Genomic DNA, 21,841 nt, shown 5'->3' on the forward strand with positions numbered 1-21,841 from the left:
GGTCTCATGCACAGGAGACAAGCTGTGTACTACCCAGATGCCTGCAGCCTGTGTGTTGAAACCTTAACCCACAGTGGGAAGGAATTAGGACACTGGCCTTTGGGAAATAAGCCAAGTTTACATGATTCCGTGAATGTAGAACTCAGCCATGGAATCCTTCCATGGAGAAGGAGAGCAGATCACATGTTCTCCACCATCGGGTTTAACAGGAGACAGGCTAGAAGAAGGCTCACAGACACCAGATCTGCCAGTGCCCACAGAATGGTCTTCCCAGCCTCCAGAGCCATGAGAAATTCACAGGTATTGCTTGAGCAGACAAGACTGTGGTATCTAATTACAGCATCTCAAACTAAGATTTCCTGGAACTCAAATTGTGCATGTCCTGAAAACCAGCCCACAGTGCTAGTGCTATAAAACTAGCACATAAGGCATACACTGTGGGGATCCCTGTAAGCTTCACAGACACAGGGAAACATCAGCATGAGGTGAAAAAGGAAATTTGGTTCAGCTCAACATCGTCAGCCAACACCGATTCAAACTTCTGAAGCCTGACACTTGGCCAGTTTATTTAGACACATGTAAGTCTAGTACAATTTTGGAAAAAAGTTTCCTGGTAACAATTATCCCAATCCCATGTGGTCAATAAATCTTAAGATGTGACTACACAGAAACTCTTTTGCAAAATATGCATGACCTCCACCATGAATGATTGCTTAAGGGCCTAGGATCTGGTGTGGTCTCTGACCAAGCTAGCACAGAGGTCGGCAGACTATAAACTACATGTGACATTCCCCCCTTGAGGATGGGTTCTATTGACTGAGAAACAAAGATAAAGATAAAGGTCAAGGGAGGGAGAGTCTGCAATAAACATCCTGGGGCATTTGGGTGAGGTATGTCCCTACAGGTAGGTCACCAAATGTCACCAGGTTATTAACAAGATCCACTCTCAACCTTCTGGATGGAAAGCAGATAATCATTCACTCCATTGAGGAGACAACCCAGCTCGATTAACACTCCAGGTTTCTCCAGTGCTTATCTGTGAGCCCTCTTCATACCACAGAATCCACTTACAGTCACACATTTCAGGAGGATTTAGTATACCTGCAGGGTTAGGCAGTAACTGTGTACATATGTATCATATGTACAGTTGTGCCGCTGCTGTGTGCTAGGAAAGGTAAATTTGATTGTTTATAGATAATCTTGCAACAAATTCAACACTGAAAATTTTCACTGAGTGAAACACATACCATGTAAGAGTCATATTCAGAGGATATGCTATTCTCCTTTACAACAAAGAGAAACTAGTGACCATCGGAATATCTATGGTTGTGGAAGTAGCTAAATAAAATGTAGTAAAGTTGAATCGCATGCAGAGAAATAATCTAGCTCTATGTGTATCAGATAGGCAAAGCTCAGAAGCAGTCTAGTAAACATAAAAGATATGTACAAAACTTGGATGACATAAAAATCATGCGTGTAAAAAAGACTTACAAACTAAGCAGGTTGGATGAGCCTGTGGAGAAGCACCTCCTTAAGTCTACTGGAATTGACAGGTGCTAGGCAGGCCCACTGGCAGGGTCACATGCATGAAAACATCAAACAAAATATTTTCCTTATTTAAACTGTTGAATACCTGGATTGACTTTAAAAGTCCAAAAAGAATATTCAACAAATTGGTGACATTCACTGCCTTTGGCGAGAGTAAGAAAATACCAGGATTTGGAGGGCACTTGGAGTTCTGTCATATTTTCTCCAAAAGAAAACATATTCATCTATTACTTACATGATTAAAAATAATGTGAAATATGTGTCATAGACCATAAGTATGAAATCATGTGCTGTGTATGGATCCCCACACCCAACACACACACACACACACACACTCACACAGAGGTGATCTTACCAATTTGGATTTTCCACACTTTCCCGGAAGACAGACTCTTCCCTCAGGGATGCGTACTGTGTCCACGTGAGGCAGTGACTCCGTATAGCCATGTTCCTTTCCTGAAGACTGAGCCACGATTCCTCTTCTAGGTGGACATGAGGTACCTTTAAAATACTCACCTGTCCAACAGAGAGAGGACAGCGTTCTCAGTGTAGGAAGAGCAAGCTACATGAAGACTGCCTGGTAGATCTCAGTCTTAGATAACAAAAGGGACAAGTGGTCCTGCTGTAGAGATGGCACTTCAGCAACACCCCTCAAGTCTCTGATAATCAGACACACTGTGGCCTCGCTACATGCCGCCCAGGACTTGCAAATGGCTCAGAATTGATGTAGGCCACTAAACAAATTATCAGCTGCCTCATGTCTCCTCTGGGGCAGGCCTTCTTGCGTTGATGGATTCTCATCAGGCCCACCTACACGCTCCCATGCAGGGCAGTATCAAGAGAAATATTTTCCTACTTGTAATCTCTGTTCAGTCCCTAGAAATCGATGCTTTCCCAGGTGGAGAGGACAAGGGAAGCTACAAAGGCAGAATTGTACAAGTCAGAGCCTTAAATTATTTAAGAATTGAGATCCAAGACGAACTTGAATGCCTTTTTAAATAATAGATTCAAAGTGCGTATATAGGGCAAAGGCAGCTATGAACTCTGGAAAAGCCAGTGATAATTTGTCACTATCTGCAAGTCAAAAGAGGTTCATCTTCTTCGTGGTTCTAGCTTTCTTTCCACTAAGGGAATAACTGTTTTAACCCACAATGAGGAACGGATGGGAGCTGCCATTTTTCCTAGCATAAGCACAGCAATTTAATCTGCAAGCTAATGCTTAGTGCCCGGATTCATTCGGTATCACACAGGGAATCTCTTCTGAGGCATTTTTCAAGTGCCTGTCAAGACGCTCTCCTCTTATGTGTTAAAAGTCCCCCATCAAAAATCCTACATTGTGAATGAAGGGCTTCTTAACTGTTTCAAGGACTGAGAATAAAAGACAGCAGGTGCTCAGCCATCGATGGGACATCTCTACCAAACACCTCCAGGTTCAGGGAACCTGGTGGAAGAGAGGAAAGAGGGAATGTAGGAGAGGGGTGCTGTAGAAGGCTATCTTATGGACATGGCACGGTGGTTGCACCCATGAACTCACAAGAGCTGTGCTTACCTGCATAAGACCTGCCTAAGAGCAAGCCAGTTAAAAATCCAGCCAGACAGCACAGACAGGGAGGGCTTAGCTGAGGAGTTGCTGCAGTTGAAGTCTGCTAAAGGAGGGAGAGCTGCTTTTCTTTGGAGGGGCACCCATGCCCCAGTAGAAGACTACAAACCCAAGCAGATGTGGGCAACACTAACTATACTCAACGATTTAAAAACAGTAATATGGGGGCTGGAGAGATGGCTCAAGAGGTTAAGAGCACTGATTGCTCTTCCAGAGGTCCTGAGTTCAATTCCGGATAACCACATGGTGGCTCACAACCATCTGTATTGAGATCTGGCGCCCTCTTCTGTTTGCATCATAAATAAATATATTTTAAAAATAGTAATACTAGAATAAAAATAGGAGAACATGAAGTTGGGAGGGAGATTCCAAAGGGAATTGGAGGGGGAGGGAATAGATAAGATCAAGACATATATATATATATATATGAAATTTTCAGAATAAATAGAAACCATTTTTTAATACTTCTACAGCTAGGCATGGTGGTACACACATGTTATTTCAGAACTTAGATGGCAATGTAGGAGGATTAGGCCAGCCTGGGCTATACCCTAAGTCCCAAGGCTATGGAGTGGGGCCCTCTCTGAAGAAGAAAATCCGTGTATGGTTCAAGCCATGCAAATGATGTTTTCAACTTACCTCCATCCAACACAGAATCATCAGAGTGCTTAAGGGTTTCAAAGAGAGAAAACAATTTTCTATCATGAAGATTCCAGCGCCAGTGACCTTATTTTACAGAAATACACACCAAAAGGCTTGCATAGCTTTCAGAGACAGCTGTTACTTCTGACAGCGCATTGCAAACAGAAGTGTGGACTTCCTAACCAAATATGACATTAATATCATCTTCTCACTTCTAATTGTTCTTATCTATTGCTAACCATGGACAGACGAGGAAAGACAACACTTTGTTCAAAATGCCAAAAGTGCCCACAAAATAAACATCAACTCTCCCCACATCCACGAAGAGCCCTTCTCAGAAAGGACAGAGATGAGACACTCCAGCAGTACCTGCCAAAACTGGGATGAGCATGGAAGAAATATTTCCCCTACAAAACGATGGGACTGGGGAAGTGGGAAATTCTGACACTCCTTTAGATCAGAAAATGCTGTCTTTTTCTATGACTATTAAAACTCCTCAATTTCGTACCCACTGTGATTAAACTCTGAAATGAATTTACCTTTCTTAAAATTTCTGGAACCACATTCTGACAGATAGCAATCCTCTTTCTATAGATGAGTCCTGTTGATTCATCTAGAAAAAGAAAATTTCATAGCCAAAAAATAATTAGGGAAAAGCGTATTCTTATCTAAGAGTCCATAGAGCTTTTTAACTCAACTTCAATTTTCAATATGTAGAATTCTTATAGATAAGGTTTAACACAAAATTAAGTTTTCCGGGGGCTGGAGATGACTCGGTGGTTAAGAGTGCTTACCTCTCTTGTAAAAAGTAAATAAGTTTGGTTCCTAGCACCTACCTCAAGCAACTCATACCTGCCTAGAACTCCACCTCCAAGGAATCCAACACATCTGGTTTCCTCAGACACCTACACCTAGGCACACATACCCCACAGACATACACATAAACAAAATATGAAATAAAATAAATTTTTTTAGAAAACAATTCTCCTTTTCTGATCAGTTTTCTAAGCCAAATCACAAATGCTCGAGAGATAACTGAAAAACAGCCTCAAACACAGTGCTAACACTGAGAAAATGAATCACAAACAGGCCACCACTCCGGGCGATCAGTGTCAAGCATCTAGTAGCAGTGGCCCTTGGCCACCTGCTCCATAACAAGAAGATGGTAACGGATTCCACCACCTCCTGGACCACACTGTCACACAAAGGTTTGACTGTATCACTTAAGCCTGTAACTAAATAACTACACGAGTCACATTCATAGAGGAATGAAACCCCTCTGACCAGAGCCTTCCTGGAGGAAAGTTAAAACTAACAATAACAATAGCAACAAGTGTAAATTAGATGAGAGGAAACAGAAAAAAAGACAAAGGGTGAGGTGCTGTCATTTCTCAATGGCTTACTCAGGCTCAGACACAAGGCAAGTTTTCTCATTGCTCTGACTACAGCTATCCTAACCCCTGTTGCAAACACTATGGCCACCAGGAACCTGTAGTCAGGAAACAAATGCTCTACCCCTAGCAGCCCTTTGGCAATCTCAGACAACGTGAGCAACACATATATTAAAAATGGAGTCCCGCTGGGCGGTGGTGGTGCACGTCTTTAATCCCAGCACTTGGGAGACAGAGGCAGGCGGATCTCTGTGAGTTCAAGGCCAGACTGGTCTACAGAGCGAGATCCAGGAAAGGCGCAAAGCTACACAGAGAAACCCTGTCTTGAAAAAAAAAAAAAAAAAAAAAAAAATGGAGTCCCTTCTGGGCATGGTGGCACATGCATTTAATCCCAGTTCCTGGCAGGCAGAGACAGGTGGCTCTCTGTGAGTTCTAGGCTAGCCTGGTGAGCACAGCATGTTTCAGGTCAGCCAGGATTAAATAGCAGAAAAAAAAATGGAGGCAAAGATGACATCCTGAAATTAACACGATTGTTTACCATTTGACGGATAACGACTTCCAGCCTTTTAAAAGTTAGGTCATGAGGGAAGTAACAGAACCAGGACTCAAAATCAGGTTTGTCTCAGGCTAGAAAGCAAGCTTGTCCCATACTACATACAGGTCCATGAGAAAAAGCTTTTACAATCTGTTTCTACAGCCACAGGTATGCAGAAAGCAGCCCCATAATTGACAGTTTCATGTTTACGCAGGGGAAGCTGCAGCCACATCACCAACAGCAACACCCATGGTTTCTAAGGCCGAAGAGCATGCTGGGCCAGGCTCTGGATGTCTCCACAGGCTTGTGCATCAAGTGTGCACATCATCAGAGCTCCCAGCACTGCCCACACCTCAAGTCCCAACACTAACAGTGACAATGCTTCCCCTGAAGAAGGGAATGCAGAGAACAGCAAAGACCCCCGAGGTGGAGCAGTCATCATTTTCTGAAAGGGGTCATGGTGTATAAAATTTAGATTTGTGGGACATATGGTCTCTTTTGCAAATACTCAGCTCTTGCTATAACTCAGATAAAGCAGCCATCGATAACATCCAAACAGAGGGAGTGGCTAATGTGCAGCAAAACCTTGCTTACAAAAACACCCAGCATGAGCCATCATTTGCCAAACTACAGTATGGTTTACAATGTTTCATTGCTGTAAATTGCTTAGCTTAGATTTACATCAATGTCACATCTATCTGCTATTTCTTAATAGTTCGGGCTAGCCTTGAATTCCTTCCTGATTCTCCAACCTCCACCATTCAATGGCTGGGATTACAGACATGAGCCGCACAATGCCTGGCTTCATCTGTGTGCTATCTGCAAATGTTTTGCCATCTAAAAATTGACATGTGACAGAGATACAGCCAAATGAGCTTGGGCAGGTCAGTCTCTCTGTGCTTTACTACCCTGCATTAAATGGGAATAATCTTAATTCCTACCCCAAACATTATTCTAAAAGTTGAACGAGCTAATCAAAGTAAGATGTTGGCACACATTAAGTACTTCAACATGTCACCTGCACAATTATGCCTAGCCTCAGTCTTACCATCAACTATAATTTAGAAAGTGACAAGAGCCCTGTAATAGATAGATGTGATAGATATGCACACAGACACACACACACACAGACACACACACACACACACACACACACACACACACACACACACACACACACAAATACATCCTTTACAAAGTCAGTATATACTTAAGGAGCCTAACTAAAGTGTGGGCATATTCAGAGAACTTACCTTTCTTTTCTTCCACAGTTTTTACAGAGATGACATTTTTATCCATGGGGTTGGGATACTAAATGAAAACACATAAAGAAAAGTTAGCATTCTTTTTTGCCAACATGAATTAGCTGATAGAAATGACAGGTACCTGTAGGACCAATAAACATCTTCCAAGAAACGTCTATGTAAAATCCAGTTTTAAATCAAGGATCTTAGTTTTACCATTTGGACTCAAACAAGTGAGGCAGGCTTTCATGAAATCCAGGGGCAATTTATTTAATTTGGGGGTAGGGGTTGCCCACATATGTATGTGTACCATGTGAGTGCTTGGTGCCAAAGAGAGGATCAGAGGGCAACAGAACCCCCAAGAACTAGAGTTACAGATGATTATGAACCACCACATCAGTGCTGGGAATTGAATCCAGGTCCAACAAGAGCAACAAGTGCTCTTAGTCAATGAGCCATCCCCCTGTCCCCGGGAAAACCTTTAGATCCTATCTAAGCCCTAAGCAGAGATGAGAATGAGGTTGAAATAAATAATAATAATAACAACAACAACAATAATAATAATAGTGATGGACAGGGCTAACATCAACCCAGAATGTTCTTGGAGCCAGACCTGTGCTAACCGCCTTAATTATACCATCATGTCGAACTCTAATAGCTATTCCATTGTGAAGGAGTTAGATAATATTACCCCAGTTTTCAAAAGTAGGAACTGGATGAAGATTGGATTGATTCAGGAATTGAATAGGCCAGTCCAAAACAGAGGGAATTCCTTTGCTACTACCCTGGACCATGGTCTAGTGACTGTGTTAGTACCTCAGGCAAATAATAATAAAAGGATAGGATGTCAGGCACACAGAAGGTATTCAATAAATAATTTATTTCCTTTATTAAATTGCCCTGGAAGACAATTTAGATACACCAATGTTGCTAACAACTACCACTTTTAACCTACTCAATTTACATATATAGTCTGTTAAAAAGCATATATAGTCTTCTCAAAAGCATACCATGGAGTTATTTTTTTTTCTGTTTCCTATATGGAAGATGAGGCTTGAAAAAACTAAATACCCTGTTCAAATCGTTAATAATTACTGCACCTGGGATAATGTAACTTACCCCGGATATTGCCTGGCTACCTCCACATCCATTGTGAAGTCACCTCTGAGGTACTCTAACCCAACCTTTCCATTACTCAGATGTTGGGGGAGAGAAAGGATATGAATCTCTCAAAGCCACAGGATAATGTGGCTTCTAACTAGAGAGTGATGCTCTTGGCTATCTCCTGCCCCCTCCTTAGGTCCCCAGCTTCATCATGTGATCAAATGACATCTTAACACACTAAGCAGAAACCAAGTACACTGCCCAGGCTGAGGTGGGGAGAGGAGTCCTTTGCCTGGAGATCTTGAGCTTCAGGACTCCTGAATCCTTAGAAATGAAATATAAAATTCTATCAGTACAGGTCTCAAAGAACTAAAATTCAGAATGAAGAGGCATTTGTGCATGCATTCACTTCTTTCAGCCCTTGATGGAAAGGCTCAAAATTACAATGACTACTTCCATGAAGCTTAGCCCTCTGGAGAGCAATGCTGGTATGAGGATGGACAGCGGATTCTGTTCCTCTACAAAGGAGAGTTCCTGCACACAGCTCCTTAAACCATGAGGACAGGTGTGTGAATTAGCGTTTTTACACTAATGTAAAATGAAATTGTTTCCTTTACTGCACTCCAGCTTGTTCATTACATATCCATAAATGCATTCCGAGTAAATGTTAAAGTCACGTTGTAATTGTAGGAAGATAACTAAACTAAATTATGAAGGAAAACGGAATGCATCACCAGACAGGCACAGTAATAAAACTTTTTCAGTGCTGATTACATCACTAAATTACCAGTGAAATTCTTACAGGTTAAACTACCCTACTTCACACTTCCATTTAATTTTCATTTTACCTAATGAAAAAGTATATTCATTTAAATAATAAGAACCCTCTTCATCTTTTTTATGATTAAACAGGTAGGAAGATGAGAGATAGGTAGGTAAGTAGATAGATAGATAGATAGATAGATAGATAGATAGATAGATAGATTGATCCTTATCTTTGTTTGAGTTTTAGTGCCATGAAGAGACATCATGACCACAGCAACTCTTATGAAGGAAAATATTTCATTGGAGCTGGCTTATAGCTCAGAGGTTTAGTCCATTATTGTCATGGTGGGAAGCATGATGGCATGCAGGCAGAAATGGTGCTGGAAAAGGAGCTGAGAGTTCTATATCTTGATCCACAGGCAGCAGGAAAAGACTGTGCCTGGCTTGAGCTTCTGAGACCTCAAAGCCCACCCCTAGTGACATACATACTCCAACAAAGCCATACCTCCTAATAGTGCCACTCCCTATGAGGCTATGGGGGCCATTTTCTTTCAAACTACCATAGATAGATAGATAGATAGATAGATAGATAGATAGATAGATAGATAGACAGACAGACAGACAAACAGATAGCCAAATACCGTTCCAGACAATGAGGATATGGTCGTGAAATGAAAACCATGTAACCTCTTATAAAATGCATACATTACTTGAAGAAATGAACAAAAGCTGCAAATAAATATGTCAGATCTGCTTAAGAGAAAACAGAACAGGGCGATAGGTAGAAGAGCATGGGAGACAGTGGAAAACACTTACGGGTCACTCATTTTACAATCCTCGCAAACAGCTGTAGGAAAATGGAACTTTTAATAGCTGAACATGAGGCCATGAACTGTTCACTCTAATGAATATCATTCGCAAAATCTAAGTTGTTTTCCTTCATGAGTTAATAGACATAAACCTCAAGTTTCCAAAAAGAATGGCAAAGGAAATCAGAGGTTTGTGTGAAACAGCTGAATACCATGACATGGATGGTGTGAATTTTAATGCTTTTCAGCAATTAAAAGTGTATTGAGCCAAGGCTCTCTCTACCTGGCATTACTTGAAATAATAGAATGCCATCTTGTGGTAACCTACATATCCATGTTTTAATTCTTACACATGAAATATATGAAAAGCCTGATCTAAGGGATTAAGAGAGGAGAGGCTGCTCAGAGCTCATACTAGGAGCCCATCCCTCCAGCCTCATAATTTCTGAACACCTATTCAAACACCACATGACTATGGAACTGATCCAGCCAGATCCAAACATACACTGTGCCCACTCTGAGCATGTTATATAGTGGCTGCTCCACACAATCTCATTTAGTTCTCTTCCAAACAAGGAAATATACTAATGAGTATTACGATATGAACTCTTCTTATTAAAAGTCCCATGGGTAAATCCTGCACACGAACAGAGATGGGCCTGCCCATCCCCACTCCATACCAGACACTCCTGGAAGCAACATGGTCTGTTGACCCAGTTTCTGCCAAAGAGTCCTCGTCTTTTTTGAGCCTGGTTCAGTGGATGTGTATACACATTAGGTACACTGTATTTTATCAGTGAGTCTGGAGATTTCTGAAGGTACATTTGGCTTTATTTTTTATCTTCTTTATGATTTTACTTCCTTCATAGAATAAGCGGGGAAACTCCTTTCCTTTCCTAAGATATAAGTCTACTGCAACACTAACAAAGGTAAAATACATACTTCTAAGATTGTCAACATCCCTTTTCATTTTCCTTTTTACATATTAAAAGAGACCAGATGGGGCACCAAAGTTACCCAGAAAAACCCTGTCTCAAAGAAAAAAAAAAAAAAGAGGCTAGAAACCATTTGAATGGAGGTATATTGAATGGGTAGATATAGCTACTCCTAGAATCCATAGGTTATTAAATGAAAATCCCATTTCCAGAGATGGGCTACTTCCCTACAATAGCCCTCGGGAGCCTCCAAAGTAACACAAATGGTTGCCACTGCTGTTGGCTGCCCACTAGAACTAGATGGGAAGACCCTGCTGATGAAGACAACACATGCTCTGGTCTAAGGACATTGGGAAATTAAGCTAGAGGTGAGCTGAATGCTCCCTCCCTGATGACTGGCCCTCACAGTGTCGGCAGTGCTATGACACAGCTGTGGGGAAACTGTCCTCAGCTGTCTTACTCAGCTTTGGACCCTGCAAAGCTGTCTTGCTGAATTGCCTGGCAAGATGATCTTACTACTGTAACAGCAGCAAGTCCATTATGGGGTAACCAACATCTTCCCCCCATCTCTCTCTCTCTCTCTTTTTTTTTTTTTTTTTTTTTTTTCAAGACAGGTTTTGGTGCCTGTCCTGGATCTCACCCTGTAAACCAGGCTGACCTCAAACTCACAGAAATCCTCCTGGCTCTGCCTCCCAACTGCTGGGATTAAAGGCATGCGCCGCCACCGCCACCGCCACCACCCCAGCAACCAACTGCTTTTTAACTGGATTGGAGGCCTGCTTCACAGGAGAGAACTAGTGCCTAGTACTAGAAGCCTCGTCGAAGACCTGTGGCTGGAGCGGTCCTGCATCCAGTAGGAAAGCTACTGCTGTTGTTTGCTAAATGGATATGCTGTATCCTTCGAATTGGCTTCTAAGTAATTATGCTTATTATTCCCATAGATGAATATTGCTGTCACCTCCGGGTGCAGACCCCTCTTTTTGCAGTCAGTAGTGGTTATAACTGCTGGTCAAAGTGCTAAGATTAGGTGACTGCTGAATGCTCAGGCCTAAACAGGACATCCATATCACCTCCTTCAAGGCTCAGGGAACACTGTGAAAGAGGAGATGAAAAGGGAGCAGGAGCAGGAGACGGGGGGGGGGGGGGGGGGGGGATATGATGTTGTTGTAGAACAAGGTCTCCAAAAAGTCACAGCAGCTGCACAGGATTTGTCTATCACCATCGTTCCAAGAAGAGGGGACACTTACAATGGCTCACCCTTCCAGTTAATGGTTGTTGTGGGGGGAGGGGCATTCTCTTCAGTGGTGTAGCTACGGGTGAGATATCCATACTCCTGTAGATAGGCCCTATCCATGCTCCTGTAAGCACTCAAATGAAACTTAGTAGCCACCCACCCATTTCTGTCTCTCTGTCTCTCTGTCTCTCTGTCTCTCTGTCTCTCTCTCTGTCTCTCTCTCTCTCTCTCTCTCTCTCTCTCTCTCACTCACACACACACACACACACACACACACACAAGCACACACCATGAAAGGAGGGGAACTAGTTGGGAAGAAGAAGGGTATCAGCTGGTGTGGAAGGGAAACAACAGAGGGTAATGAGTTTCAATACGATAAAAATACATTATATATGCACAAAGATGTCATAACGCAACCCATCATTACATATAACTCGTACATGCTAATAAAAAGTTGTTTAAAAGAGAGGCCCAAAAGCCACATGATGCCAACTTTGAAGAAAGTACATTAAAGCAAATACATAATTATTAAAGTGAGAGGCCAAGAAATTGAGTCCATCTATTATAGGAATAATATTTAGTGCACTTGTGGGTGGAGCTTTATGAGGCTATAGCCTCTACTTTTGTTTGCTAAGGGAAGGTTGATCATTCAGAAAGTATTCTCTTAAGAGCAGGAAGTTATGGGCTGGAGAGATGGCTCAGCCGTTAAAGGCTAGGCTCACAACCAAAACATAAAAGCAGGAAGTTATTAAAGTGTCAGGTCTCTGAAAAGTGCAGAAGTCAATACCTGCCTTTTGAAACCCAGTCCTCCTCCCCATAGTCAGTATCTTCATAGGAATCACTGTGGACCTGCTTTTGAATAGGGTTATCACAGAAAGCACGAAGAATGAGGACCTGTAGAACGCCTGGCCCATGGCACACACCATGGTCTGCTTGATCCACTATAAGGGGATCTGGTACCCACTGCTTCCAAACATGTACAAAGGGCCTTGCTGTGTGTTCAACTACACCGAGACATCACCGTACACTGCCCAACCTTTTCATGGTCTCCATAAAGTAGCTCACTCTGGAAGAAAAGCAAAGTTGACTTGTTACCAAGATCAAACGAGTCATCAGTTAATCAACACTGCCTTGATCTGCCTGGTATGGGAACTCATGCCTGTGAACTGCAGTACTAGGGAGGCTGGGGGAGGAGTACCAAGTACCCAAGACCAGCCTGCACTACAGAGGAAGACGTAATTTTAACAAACGCACTTTGCCCCACATTATATGTCTGTATATACCCCTGAGAAAGCTTGGTACAATAATCAATATGTTCCTCTCTGCTCCCCCTGACAGGAAGCACTTTCAGGACAAGGTCATGTTTTATTTATTGTCAAAGGGTGCACAGACTTACCATGAATAACAATTAATAGGCACATAATGAATATGTAACTATTAGCACTTTGATAGATTTAAAAAAAAAAACTTCTTTCACACACTAAACCACAGCCTCCCCTGGATGAGTTACTAAGCACGCTTTAAAATTTAAATTGCACTTAAAAAATAATTTATCATGCAGATGTGCACCATTATTCATGCTCACCTTCTCCCTTATTGTTCTAAGTTGGTAAAGATTTCTGCAGACTGCTTCCCCCCAGCTTTTCAGGTTCACATCCCTGAACAAGCAAAGATCCCCAAAATTCAGCAAGTGCTTTGGAAGCACTTACCAAGCCTCAGCACTAAGCTAGATGCTTACATGGAAGTGCATGCATTAATTAATAGCCCCCAGCAACCTTAGAAGATGGCTATTAACCTTATTCTGTAGATGGGGAAACTGAGGCACAGAAACACGAATTGACCTGTCGACACCTCCACCACTGTCGGCACTACAACCTGACTTGAGTACCATGCTTCTCACCCCCACCTTCACCTTCATGCTGCACCTCAGCTCAGGAGAACCTAGGACTGGAAGATGAAAAGTGTCACCCAGCACAGGGCATAAAGGTCATCTCTAGGCTCTGCTTGACACTGAGGCCTAACATCTGACCAAACCACTGTTTGGGGGGAATGCAGACCCTCCTAAATACTTCTAGAGCTCTGTGGGGAAAGATGTGCCACACACGTAAGTGTCAGCCTTGCAAGGGAGTGAAGATGGGATCAGAAGGAAACATTATTAATTACCCAATCAGTTTTCTACTCTAAATGGAAATAGCCATTCATAAATTCCCTTTATGAGCTTAAGGGTAAACACTGATCCATTCCAGGCAACATGCCACTAGAATAAATAAAGCCTTAGGTCACAGATGGAAATAAAATTTATTTGACTCTATTTTCTTACAGTATTCCAGGAATGTTTCTGGACCCTGTGTTGACTTTTATCTGTCGGGGTTTGGGGTTGTTTCCTTTTGTGAAAGGGACAGTGGGTGTTTCACTGTGTTGCCCAGGCTGAACTCAGCCTTCTGAGCTCAAACAACCCTCCTGCCTCAACTTCCCAAGTGCTGACTTCAGTGGAAAACTGTATACTGTGAACCACAGGAGGGTGAGCTTTCTTCATGGCTCAGAGTATGTTGAATGTTTCCTGTGTTCTAGAACCTCTCTGGGGGCTTGGGATGCAACAGAAACAGCTGGTATAAATCTCTGTGGAATTTCCCCACATTCTCAAGGAGCAAAGTCAACCTGAACAAGCCTGCAGTGAGAAACCTCAGGCTCTCTGGGCTCGTTTGCACAGACATGAAAATCCACTCATCACCACAGCTCATTTACATCTTTAGGAATAACTTTAAGCCAGGTGGTGGTGGCACACACCTTTGATCCCAGCACTCGGGAAGCACAGCCAGGCAGATCTCTGTGAGTTTGAGGCCAGCCTGGGCTACAGAGTGAGAGAGATCCAGGACAAGAATCAAAGCTACACAGAGAAACGCTGTCTCAAAAAAAAATTAAAGAAAAAAAAAAAAAAGGAATGACTTTAAATTCCAGGTGAATGGCATGTAAGAAAATGTCTTAGCACCCAGCACATGAGAGACAGGTCAATCAAAGAAGCCTCCATGAGCCTCCTCGAAGAAGTATCTTCTATGCCACCACATCTGTCTACACAACTTTCTAATCAAACAGAAGGAAAACAGTAAATGATGAGTGCTGCAAAGTAAGAATTGTACAGCTAGGAGGTGGTGATGCACGCCTTTAAGGCGGATCTCTTAGTTCGAGGCCAACCTGGTCTATAGAGTAAGTTCCAGGACAACCAGGGATACACAGAGAAACCCTGTCTCGGAAGAAAAAAAAAAAAAAGTTGTGTACAGAAGGGAACCAGGGAACCCAATGACACCGTGAATGAAGTCGTCACAGAAAGCACAGCATAGCATCTGAAGGAGCCATGCTGGGTCTCCTAGCACTCTTCCCAGAAGAGGATGAGAACACTGCTCCACAAGCATTGTATCCTTTGTTTTCTAGGTACCACTCATCTTTGAAAGCATGCGGCTAATGTTTTGCCCACAACAGCCAACAGACAGGTGTAAGGAGATCAGATAATCTTTGGGTTTTAAAAATAGTAGTGAATTAGAACTTGGAAGGCGAGTCTGGACATACCAAAAGCCACAGATCAGTAGATTCTATTTAAAACACAATGTCCTCAGTTCTAAAGCAGCTTCGCCCACCATTGTGCAAAATCAGATTAAATGTCCCAAGAGCTTCCCATGTGACTGTACCTTCTGCCTATGGCTTTGCTTAAAAACTAAAAATCAATTTAAAAAAAAAAAAATCAGCAGCATAAACACTAAAAAAAGTAAAAGCCTATTTTGCCCAAAATATAACTCTTTTCACCCAAGGCTTTATAAAAAGCACATGCCTGTCAAATTACTACATTTTTGATCCTCACAACCAGCCTACAAGGTGGTGGCATCACCATGAGAAAAGGAGGCTGTGTATACAGCTAAGCATGCTGCTCATTGCACAGGGGCTCCCAATCAGGTGAGTCAGTGGACCATATCCACCCTGAGGAAGTAATTCCTTTTTCATAAAATATATTTTTTTATTATTCTTTGAGACCTTCACACAATGTACTTTGATCATATTCACTCCTCCCCTTAACTTCTCCTCCCAGACCTACCCCCAATCTTCCTACCCACCCCTAGTTCATGTCCTTTTATTATTACTATTATATAATATCCCATCAACTCTAAGTTATACTGTCCGTATAGTTCTACCTGTGGGGCCATTTACTGAAGTATAGACTTACCAGGAGCTACACCCTTGAGGAAACTAACTCTTCCTCCCTGAGAAACCATAAACTGTCCATAGGCAATCAGTTTGGGAGGCTCATGAAGCCCTTTCCACTCCATACTAGAATGCTGAGTGTCTAACAGCAATCTTTGGCCTCATTTAGGGAAGTGTTTTTCTGAAGTAGGTGGTGGCTAACACAGAAACTCACAACTAGTCAAATTGCAGAGCATAAGGGACTGTGGAGTACACATCAACACACACACACACACACACACACACACACACACACACACACACAATCAAGGCTCAGAGAGACCATTCAAAGCGGGGATGGAGAGACTGTAAGACCCAGAGGTTGGGAGGACCAGAAATGTCTTCTGGACATAACAGGAAGTTTCACCCATAGTTCACAGTAGTTAGGGCTACCTACACGAATCCCTTTTTGTTGATATTTTGGTTTAATTTATTTGGTTTGGGGTTTTCTGGGACAGGGTCCAGCTAGGTAGCCCAGTGGCCACAAGTGTATGATGACCATGCTGCCTCAGACTCACCATGGCTTGGGTTACAGGCATAAATCACCACACCTGGGTCCTTCCATAGTTCTTAAACATGCCAAACACTTAGCTGACTTATAAGAACTGCATCAGATGCTGACTGGATGTACTTATATAAGTGACCTCAGCCACACCACATGACACACTAAATCCAACCACATGAGCTCAGTCAACCCACAGAATCACCAGAATTAAAAGCCTGTCGCTAGGCAAGGCCACTAAGTTCTGGAGTGATTTGTCGCAGAGAAACAGCTAACAGTTGCTGTGTCCCACCATTACACATCTAAGCTGGGCTTCATGTTAGATATTAGAGCAGACCCTGAGAGGTAAATGAACCAAAGGGCACCACACCCAGTAGAGCGGAGCCTTCATCCAATGCCCTCCCCACATCGTCTCGAGTGGCCACTGTGTCAGGGCTGGAAGGACAGGCTGCTGATGAGACATGGGCTTCAGATTCTGATGGGCTGAGATCCTAGCTCTCCTACCTGCTAGCTGGGGGAGCTTGAACAGTTACTTAGACTTTTCTGAGCCTCAGTTTCCCTACGACGTGAATGAGTCGGTCATGATGACTTCTTAGGCTGCTTGGAGGAGTAGAGATGACACTATCATTCAGAGCAAATACCCACGGGTATACAGCCATACACATACACACACACACACACACACACACACACACACACATACATACACACATGTGTGTGCATAGACATACACATAGAGTGAAAGAGAGAAAGAGACAGGGAGGGAGGGGGAGAGGGAGGCAGGAGGGAAGGAGAGAGAGAGGGAGAGAGGGAGGAATCACTTGCCAAGAAAACTCCTATCCATGTTTCAGCAAACCTTTTATAGATGCCACTTTTTTTGTGAAAGCCTACCTAAAGGGCTCCATGTGGGACTGCTGCAGGCCTCCCCACCACCCTGTATGCTCCTGGTGTGAAATATGCATCACCCACTGAAATCACACTAACCTCGTTGTCGTCGTCATTAAATGTTGGTCTCACTCTCTAAAACCCATCACCTTTACCTAAAACCAACATGTGGGTGCACACTACAAAGAAGAGTGTGTGTAGTGTGGTGTGTATGGTTATGCGGAGGGAGATCTGCTCCAGGAGAGTTGAAAGGGGAGGAGGTCCTGCCCAGAAGTCATCCCTGACCTTCTAGGAGGTCAGTGAAGCCGAGACCAAGAATCCCTCCATTCTGAGAAGGCAGAGGTCTCCCTTTCATGACAATCCCTCCCCAAGGGGCAGTTACAGTCTGCATCTCGCCTGCTCCCCACAGGCTGTGTGTTAATGGTTAGGTCCCAGGGCAGCCCTATTGGGTGGTGGTGGACTCTGGAAGAAGTGCAGAATTGTGGGAAGAGGCCCTAAGGCAGTGGGTACCTGCCCTTGAGTTGGATTATGGGACTCCAGCCCATCCACCCTTTTGCACTTCACTCCCTGGCTCAGACCCAAGCAGATTTGCTCCACCATGGGCTCCCACCAAAAGATGTTGCCCAGAATGGCACAAACACAAAGTAGCATCCCCTGGAAAGATGGAGCTTCGATTCAGGAATTTCATCTTTCAGACTGGCCTGTGGGGATATCTGAGGGACAATTCCTTGATTAATGATTGATGTGGGAGGGCCCAGCCCACTCTGGATGGTGCCATCCCTGGGCAGGCTGAGCAAGGCATGGAGAATAAGCCAGTGATGTCCCTCCATGCCCTGTGCTTTGAAGTTCCTGCCTCCGGGTCCCTGAATTGAGATTCTGCTTCGGCTTTCTACAGTGATGGACGGTGACCGGGGAGTGGTAAGATGAAATGAATCCTTCCGTCCCCCAAGCTGCTTTTTGGTCAGTGTTTCATCAAGCAGCAGAGGAGCAAACTAAGTCAGAAATGGGTACACAACAGTGGGATTGTGGTGTGATGCACCTGGCCATGTTGTTTTGGGGGGAGAATTGTGGGAGGATTTTGGAGCTTGGGGCTGGAAAAGGTGGAGTGTTCAGAACTCCATGAGCTGTTACAGGAGACAGGAAGAAAGGTAGCTGAGCAAGCCAGGGAAAGTAAGCCGGTAAGCAGCATTCTTCCATGGTCTCTGCTTCAGTTTCTGCCTTGTGCTCCTGCCTGGACTTCATGCAACCATGAAATGCAGCCTGTAAGCTGAAATAAACCCTTTCCTCTCCAAGGCTGCCTTTAGCCAATGTTTTATTACTATCAAACTAGAGCAGGTAATTATGGACCGGAGCCTTCATAACAGTGAACCAGGACAGACATTTTCTCCTTGCAAGTTCATTATCCCCAGATTTCATCACAGTGGAAAAGCAGCCAACACAAAAAGCACTAGGTAGCCTCACTCCAAAGTGCCAGTCTGAACAAAGCATGGGGAGTCAACTGTTTCTCTTACGTGCCTAGAAGCCTGGCCTTAGACAAAGTCTATACCAGATTCACTCACTCATTCATTTCAGATTTTTGTGGAGGATCTGGCAGGTACAAGGCACTTTCTAGCTTCCAAAGTTCAATGAGCTATTCCTCAAAAAAAGAAAGGGGGGGGGGGGATAGGTCTCCATAGCAACACTGTACTGAGTACCCTCCTCCACCCTCACTAACTTGGGTCCCCAGCTGTGTCTCCCTCAGTAATGGAGGGCCCTCCTGTCATGGAAGTTCTAACCATTTCCCAGCACTCCTTGAGTGCAACTAACTTCAGGCTGTACAGATCCCATGCTACATGCCCGAGGGCAGCTGCAATCATACCAAGTCTTGGTCAACACCGAGAAAGCTGAAGGGACTTTGAAGACATATGGTTACAACTCCTCATCTTATAGACTCCACATCTTGGAGAGATCTCTGACCAGGGTCACCTAGAGACCTAACTGAACCGGAAACAGATTAGTTCAGGGTCTCATCACACAGGCCAGTTCTCAAGGATGTTTTTCACTTTACTGTTAGCCTGAGGCACAGTCCTAAGAGGAGCCCTCATCTTTAGAGCCATAGAATCCAAAACTGCAATATTATAAGCAGCAGTATTTCAAAGGCTTCTACCCATCGATCTTTTGATAAACACTCAGGTTGGGGATTTAGCTCAGGGGTAGAGCACTTGCCTAGCAAGCACAAGGCCCTGAGTTCGATCCTCAGATCAAAAAAAAAAAAAAGAATTAATTATCTGGGCCGGGTGGTGGTGGTGCACGCCTTTAATCCTAGCACTCGGGAGGCAGAGCCAGGAGGATCTCTGAGAGTTCAAGGACAGCCTGGTCTACAGAGTGACTTCCAGGACAGCCAAAGCTACACAGAGAAACCCTGTCTAGAAAAAACAAAAACAACAAAAAAAGAATGAATTATCTCACTCGAATCCACACGACAACACTAGGAGTGTGCACTGTTTATTTTCTCACATTACAGATTAGCAAACTAAAGTCCGGAGAGAGTGAGCTTGCGGGGAGTTCCACAGCTATTTAGTAAAAGAGAAAGTCTTGAAACAGAAGAGAAACGCTGAGTTACCAAGATCACAGCTTAAAGGACATGCCTAAGGAGTGGGTGATGACTGGAAGGCCAGACTAGACCGTCCACCCAGGGAGGCCACCCAGAGCTCACCCTCTCTGCCTGAGGAGGGCAGGATGTGGACGTGATGCCCAGCACGGCACCCTCCGCTCCTGAGAGCAGCCTTCGAGGAACTCCGCCTCCACCCTCCCCTGTGCATCCCGAAAGAAGCACGCGCCCTGGAGAGGGACCTGGAGAGTGGGTTTGGATCCCTGTGCTTTGGGGTCCTGTCACCACATGGCAAGGCGTGGGGGGGGGGGGGGCGCAGTTCAGGCTCTCGGCAGCGGACGCACGGCCCAGGTTGGAGGAGGGACTGGTACCTTTCGGAGGAAACAGGCGACCACCTGCTCGAAGGGGTACTGGAACACCTGGTGAACGTCCACGGTGACCCCCATGTCGCGCACCCTCCTCCAGGCGCCTCGCCGAGCTCTGGCCACACCCCGTAGCCAAAGGGGGCGTGCACTTTCTCTCCCCTTTTCAAACTTCTCAAACTTTATTGTCCCCTTCGGAGACAAGGCTACAGGTCACTCCCACGTTCCCTTTCACTTGTGCCTTATAAAGATATCATCTCGGAGACGCCCCAGACCCCAGCGACCGGGAAGTCAGGCTCAGTCCACGTCCCCTCCCTGGCCACACCTGCAGATTGTGCCCTGCCTCTGAGCCACCCGGTTATACCCTGCAACCCTGCTCTTTGCAGCCAGAATTTTAAGTCATCATTGCCGGAGGTCACAGAATTATACTTTGTTGACAGAACCAAATAGAAACAAGGTGTAATAAATAGGAGAGCCTCCGCCCTGAAACCGTGGGTGTGTGTGGTGTGACAGCCCTGCTCAGATAAGTCCAGCGACACAAAGGCCAGCGACTGCACGTTTCACTAATCTGGACAGCTGCCTGCAGGGTGGGGCTGGGCCTCTGGCGAGGAGGAAACTCCCCTTCTCCCAGAACCATCTAGGAAATAGAGTTGACCTATGTATCCAGCTCTAGGAAGTTCCTTGGCTAAGGTTAAGCATGCACCAGCCAGCAAGAAAAGGGCCTAGCGGTGGTGACACACGCCTTTATTCCCAGCACGCAGACGCAGGCGGACCTCTGGGAGTTGGAGGCCAGAGTGAGTTCCAGGAGAGGCGCAAAGCTAAACCCTGTCTCGAAACACCCCCACCCACCCACCCAAAAAAAAAAAGAATAAAAGAAAAGGGATACAGAAGAAATGTTTTCTTTCCTCCAAAGAGCAGTTGTTACTAGAAGCAAATGTTACATTTATTCACTAAGTTATTCACCTGTTTCTGCACACAAGGGTTGTGTAGAACTGTAGCCTGTAGACTCGGCAGCAAATTCAACCCGTCCCTGCTGTTGGGTAAAATGAATGAGGCATGGCCTGACACCCACTCAATAATGTAGGCAAAAAAAGACATGTTGGTGCCAGGTTGAACAGGAACATTCCCTGAGGTGTTGACATCCACATTTGCCTGGTCTATTCAGGATCACTCTTGGAAACAAACCCTGTTATCTGAACCCAAAACCATGCACCTCAAGGGGCCTTGGTTTTTCTTCCATTCCCCCCATTTCTTGCTTTTTATTTTTATTTCGTGTGTGTGTGTGTGTGTGTGTGTGTGTGTGTGTGTGTGTGTGTTGGGTTTTTCTTCCCACCCCAGTTTCGTTTTGTTTTGTTTTTAAGAGAAAGAGGTCTCATATAACCTTGCTATGTTAGTAGATTACCATGAATTCCTGGTTCTCCTAGGCTATGCTTACAGATATACACCAGCATTCTCAACTTTTTAT

The 21,841-nt window shown here is 44.3% G+C and overlaps 1 protein-coding gene across 2 annotated transcripts in view; it reads right to left on the reverse strand.

The window, feature by feature from the left end:
* Prelid2 (PRELI domain containing 2) overlaps nt 1–20,498 on the reverse strand; it is a 72,667-nt gene extending 52,169 nt beyond the window's left edge. For both annotated transcript variants that reach the window (XM_036205061.1, XM_036205062.1), the window contains exons 1-4: nt 20,386–20,498; nt 6,970–7,027; nt 4,330–4,403; nt 1,904–2,064 (exon numbers count right to left, since the gene is read on the reverse strand). In XM_036205061.1, the coding sequence (XP_036060954.1) occupies nt 1,904–2,064; nt 4,330–4,403; nt 6,970–7,027; nt 20,386–20,460 (368 nt within the window). In that variant the 5' untranslated portion in view covers nt 20,461–20,498. The remainder of the gene's footprint in view (nt 1–1,903; nt 2,065–4,329; nt 4,404–6,969; nt 7,028–20,385) is intronic.
* Nucleotides 20,499–21,841: the final 1,343 nt, after the last annotated feature.

The sequence above is a fragment of the Onychomys torridus genome, chromosome 13 (assembly GCF_903995425.1).
Source record: "Onychomys torridus chromosome 13, mOncTor1.1, whole genome shotgun sequence".
NCBI classification, from domain to species: Eukaryota; Metazoa; Chordata; class Mammalia; order Rodentia; family Cricetidae; genus Onychomys; species Onychomys torridus.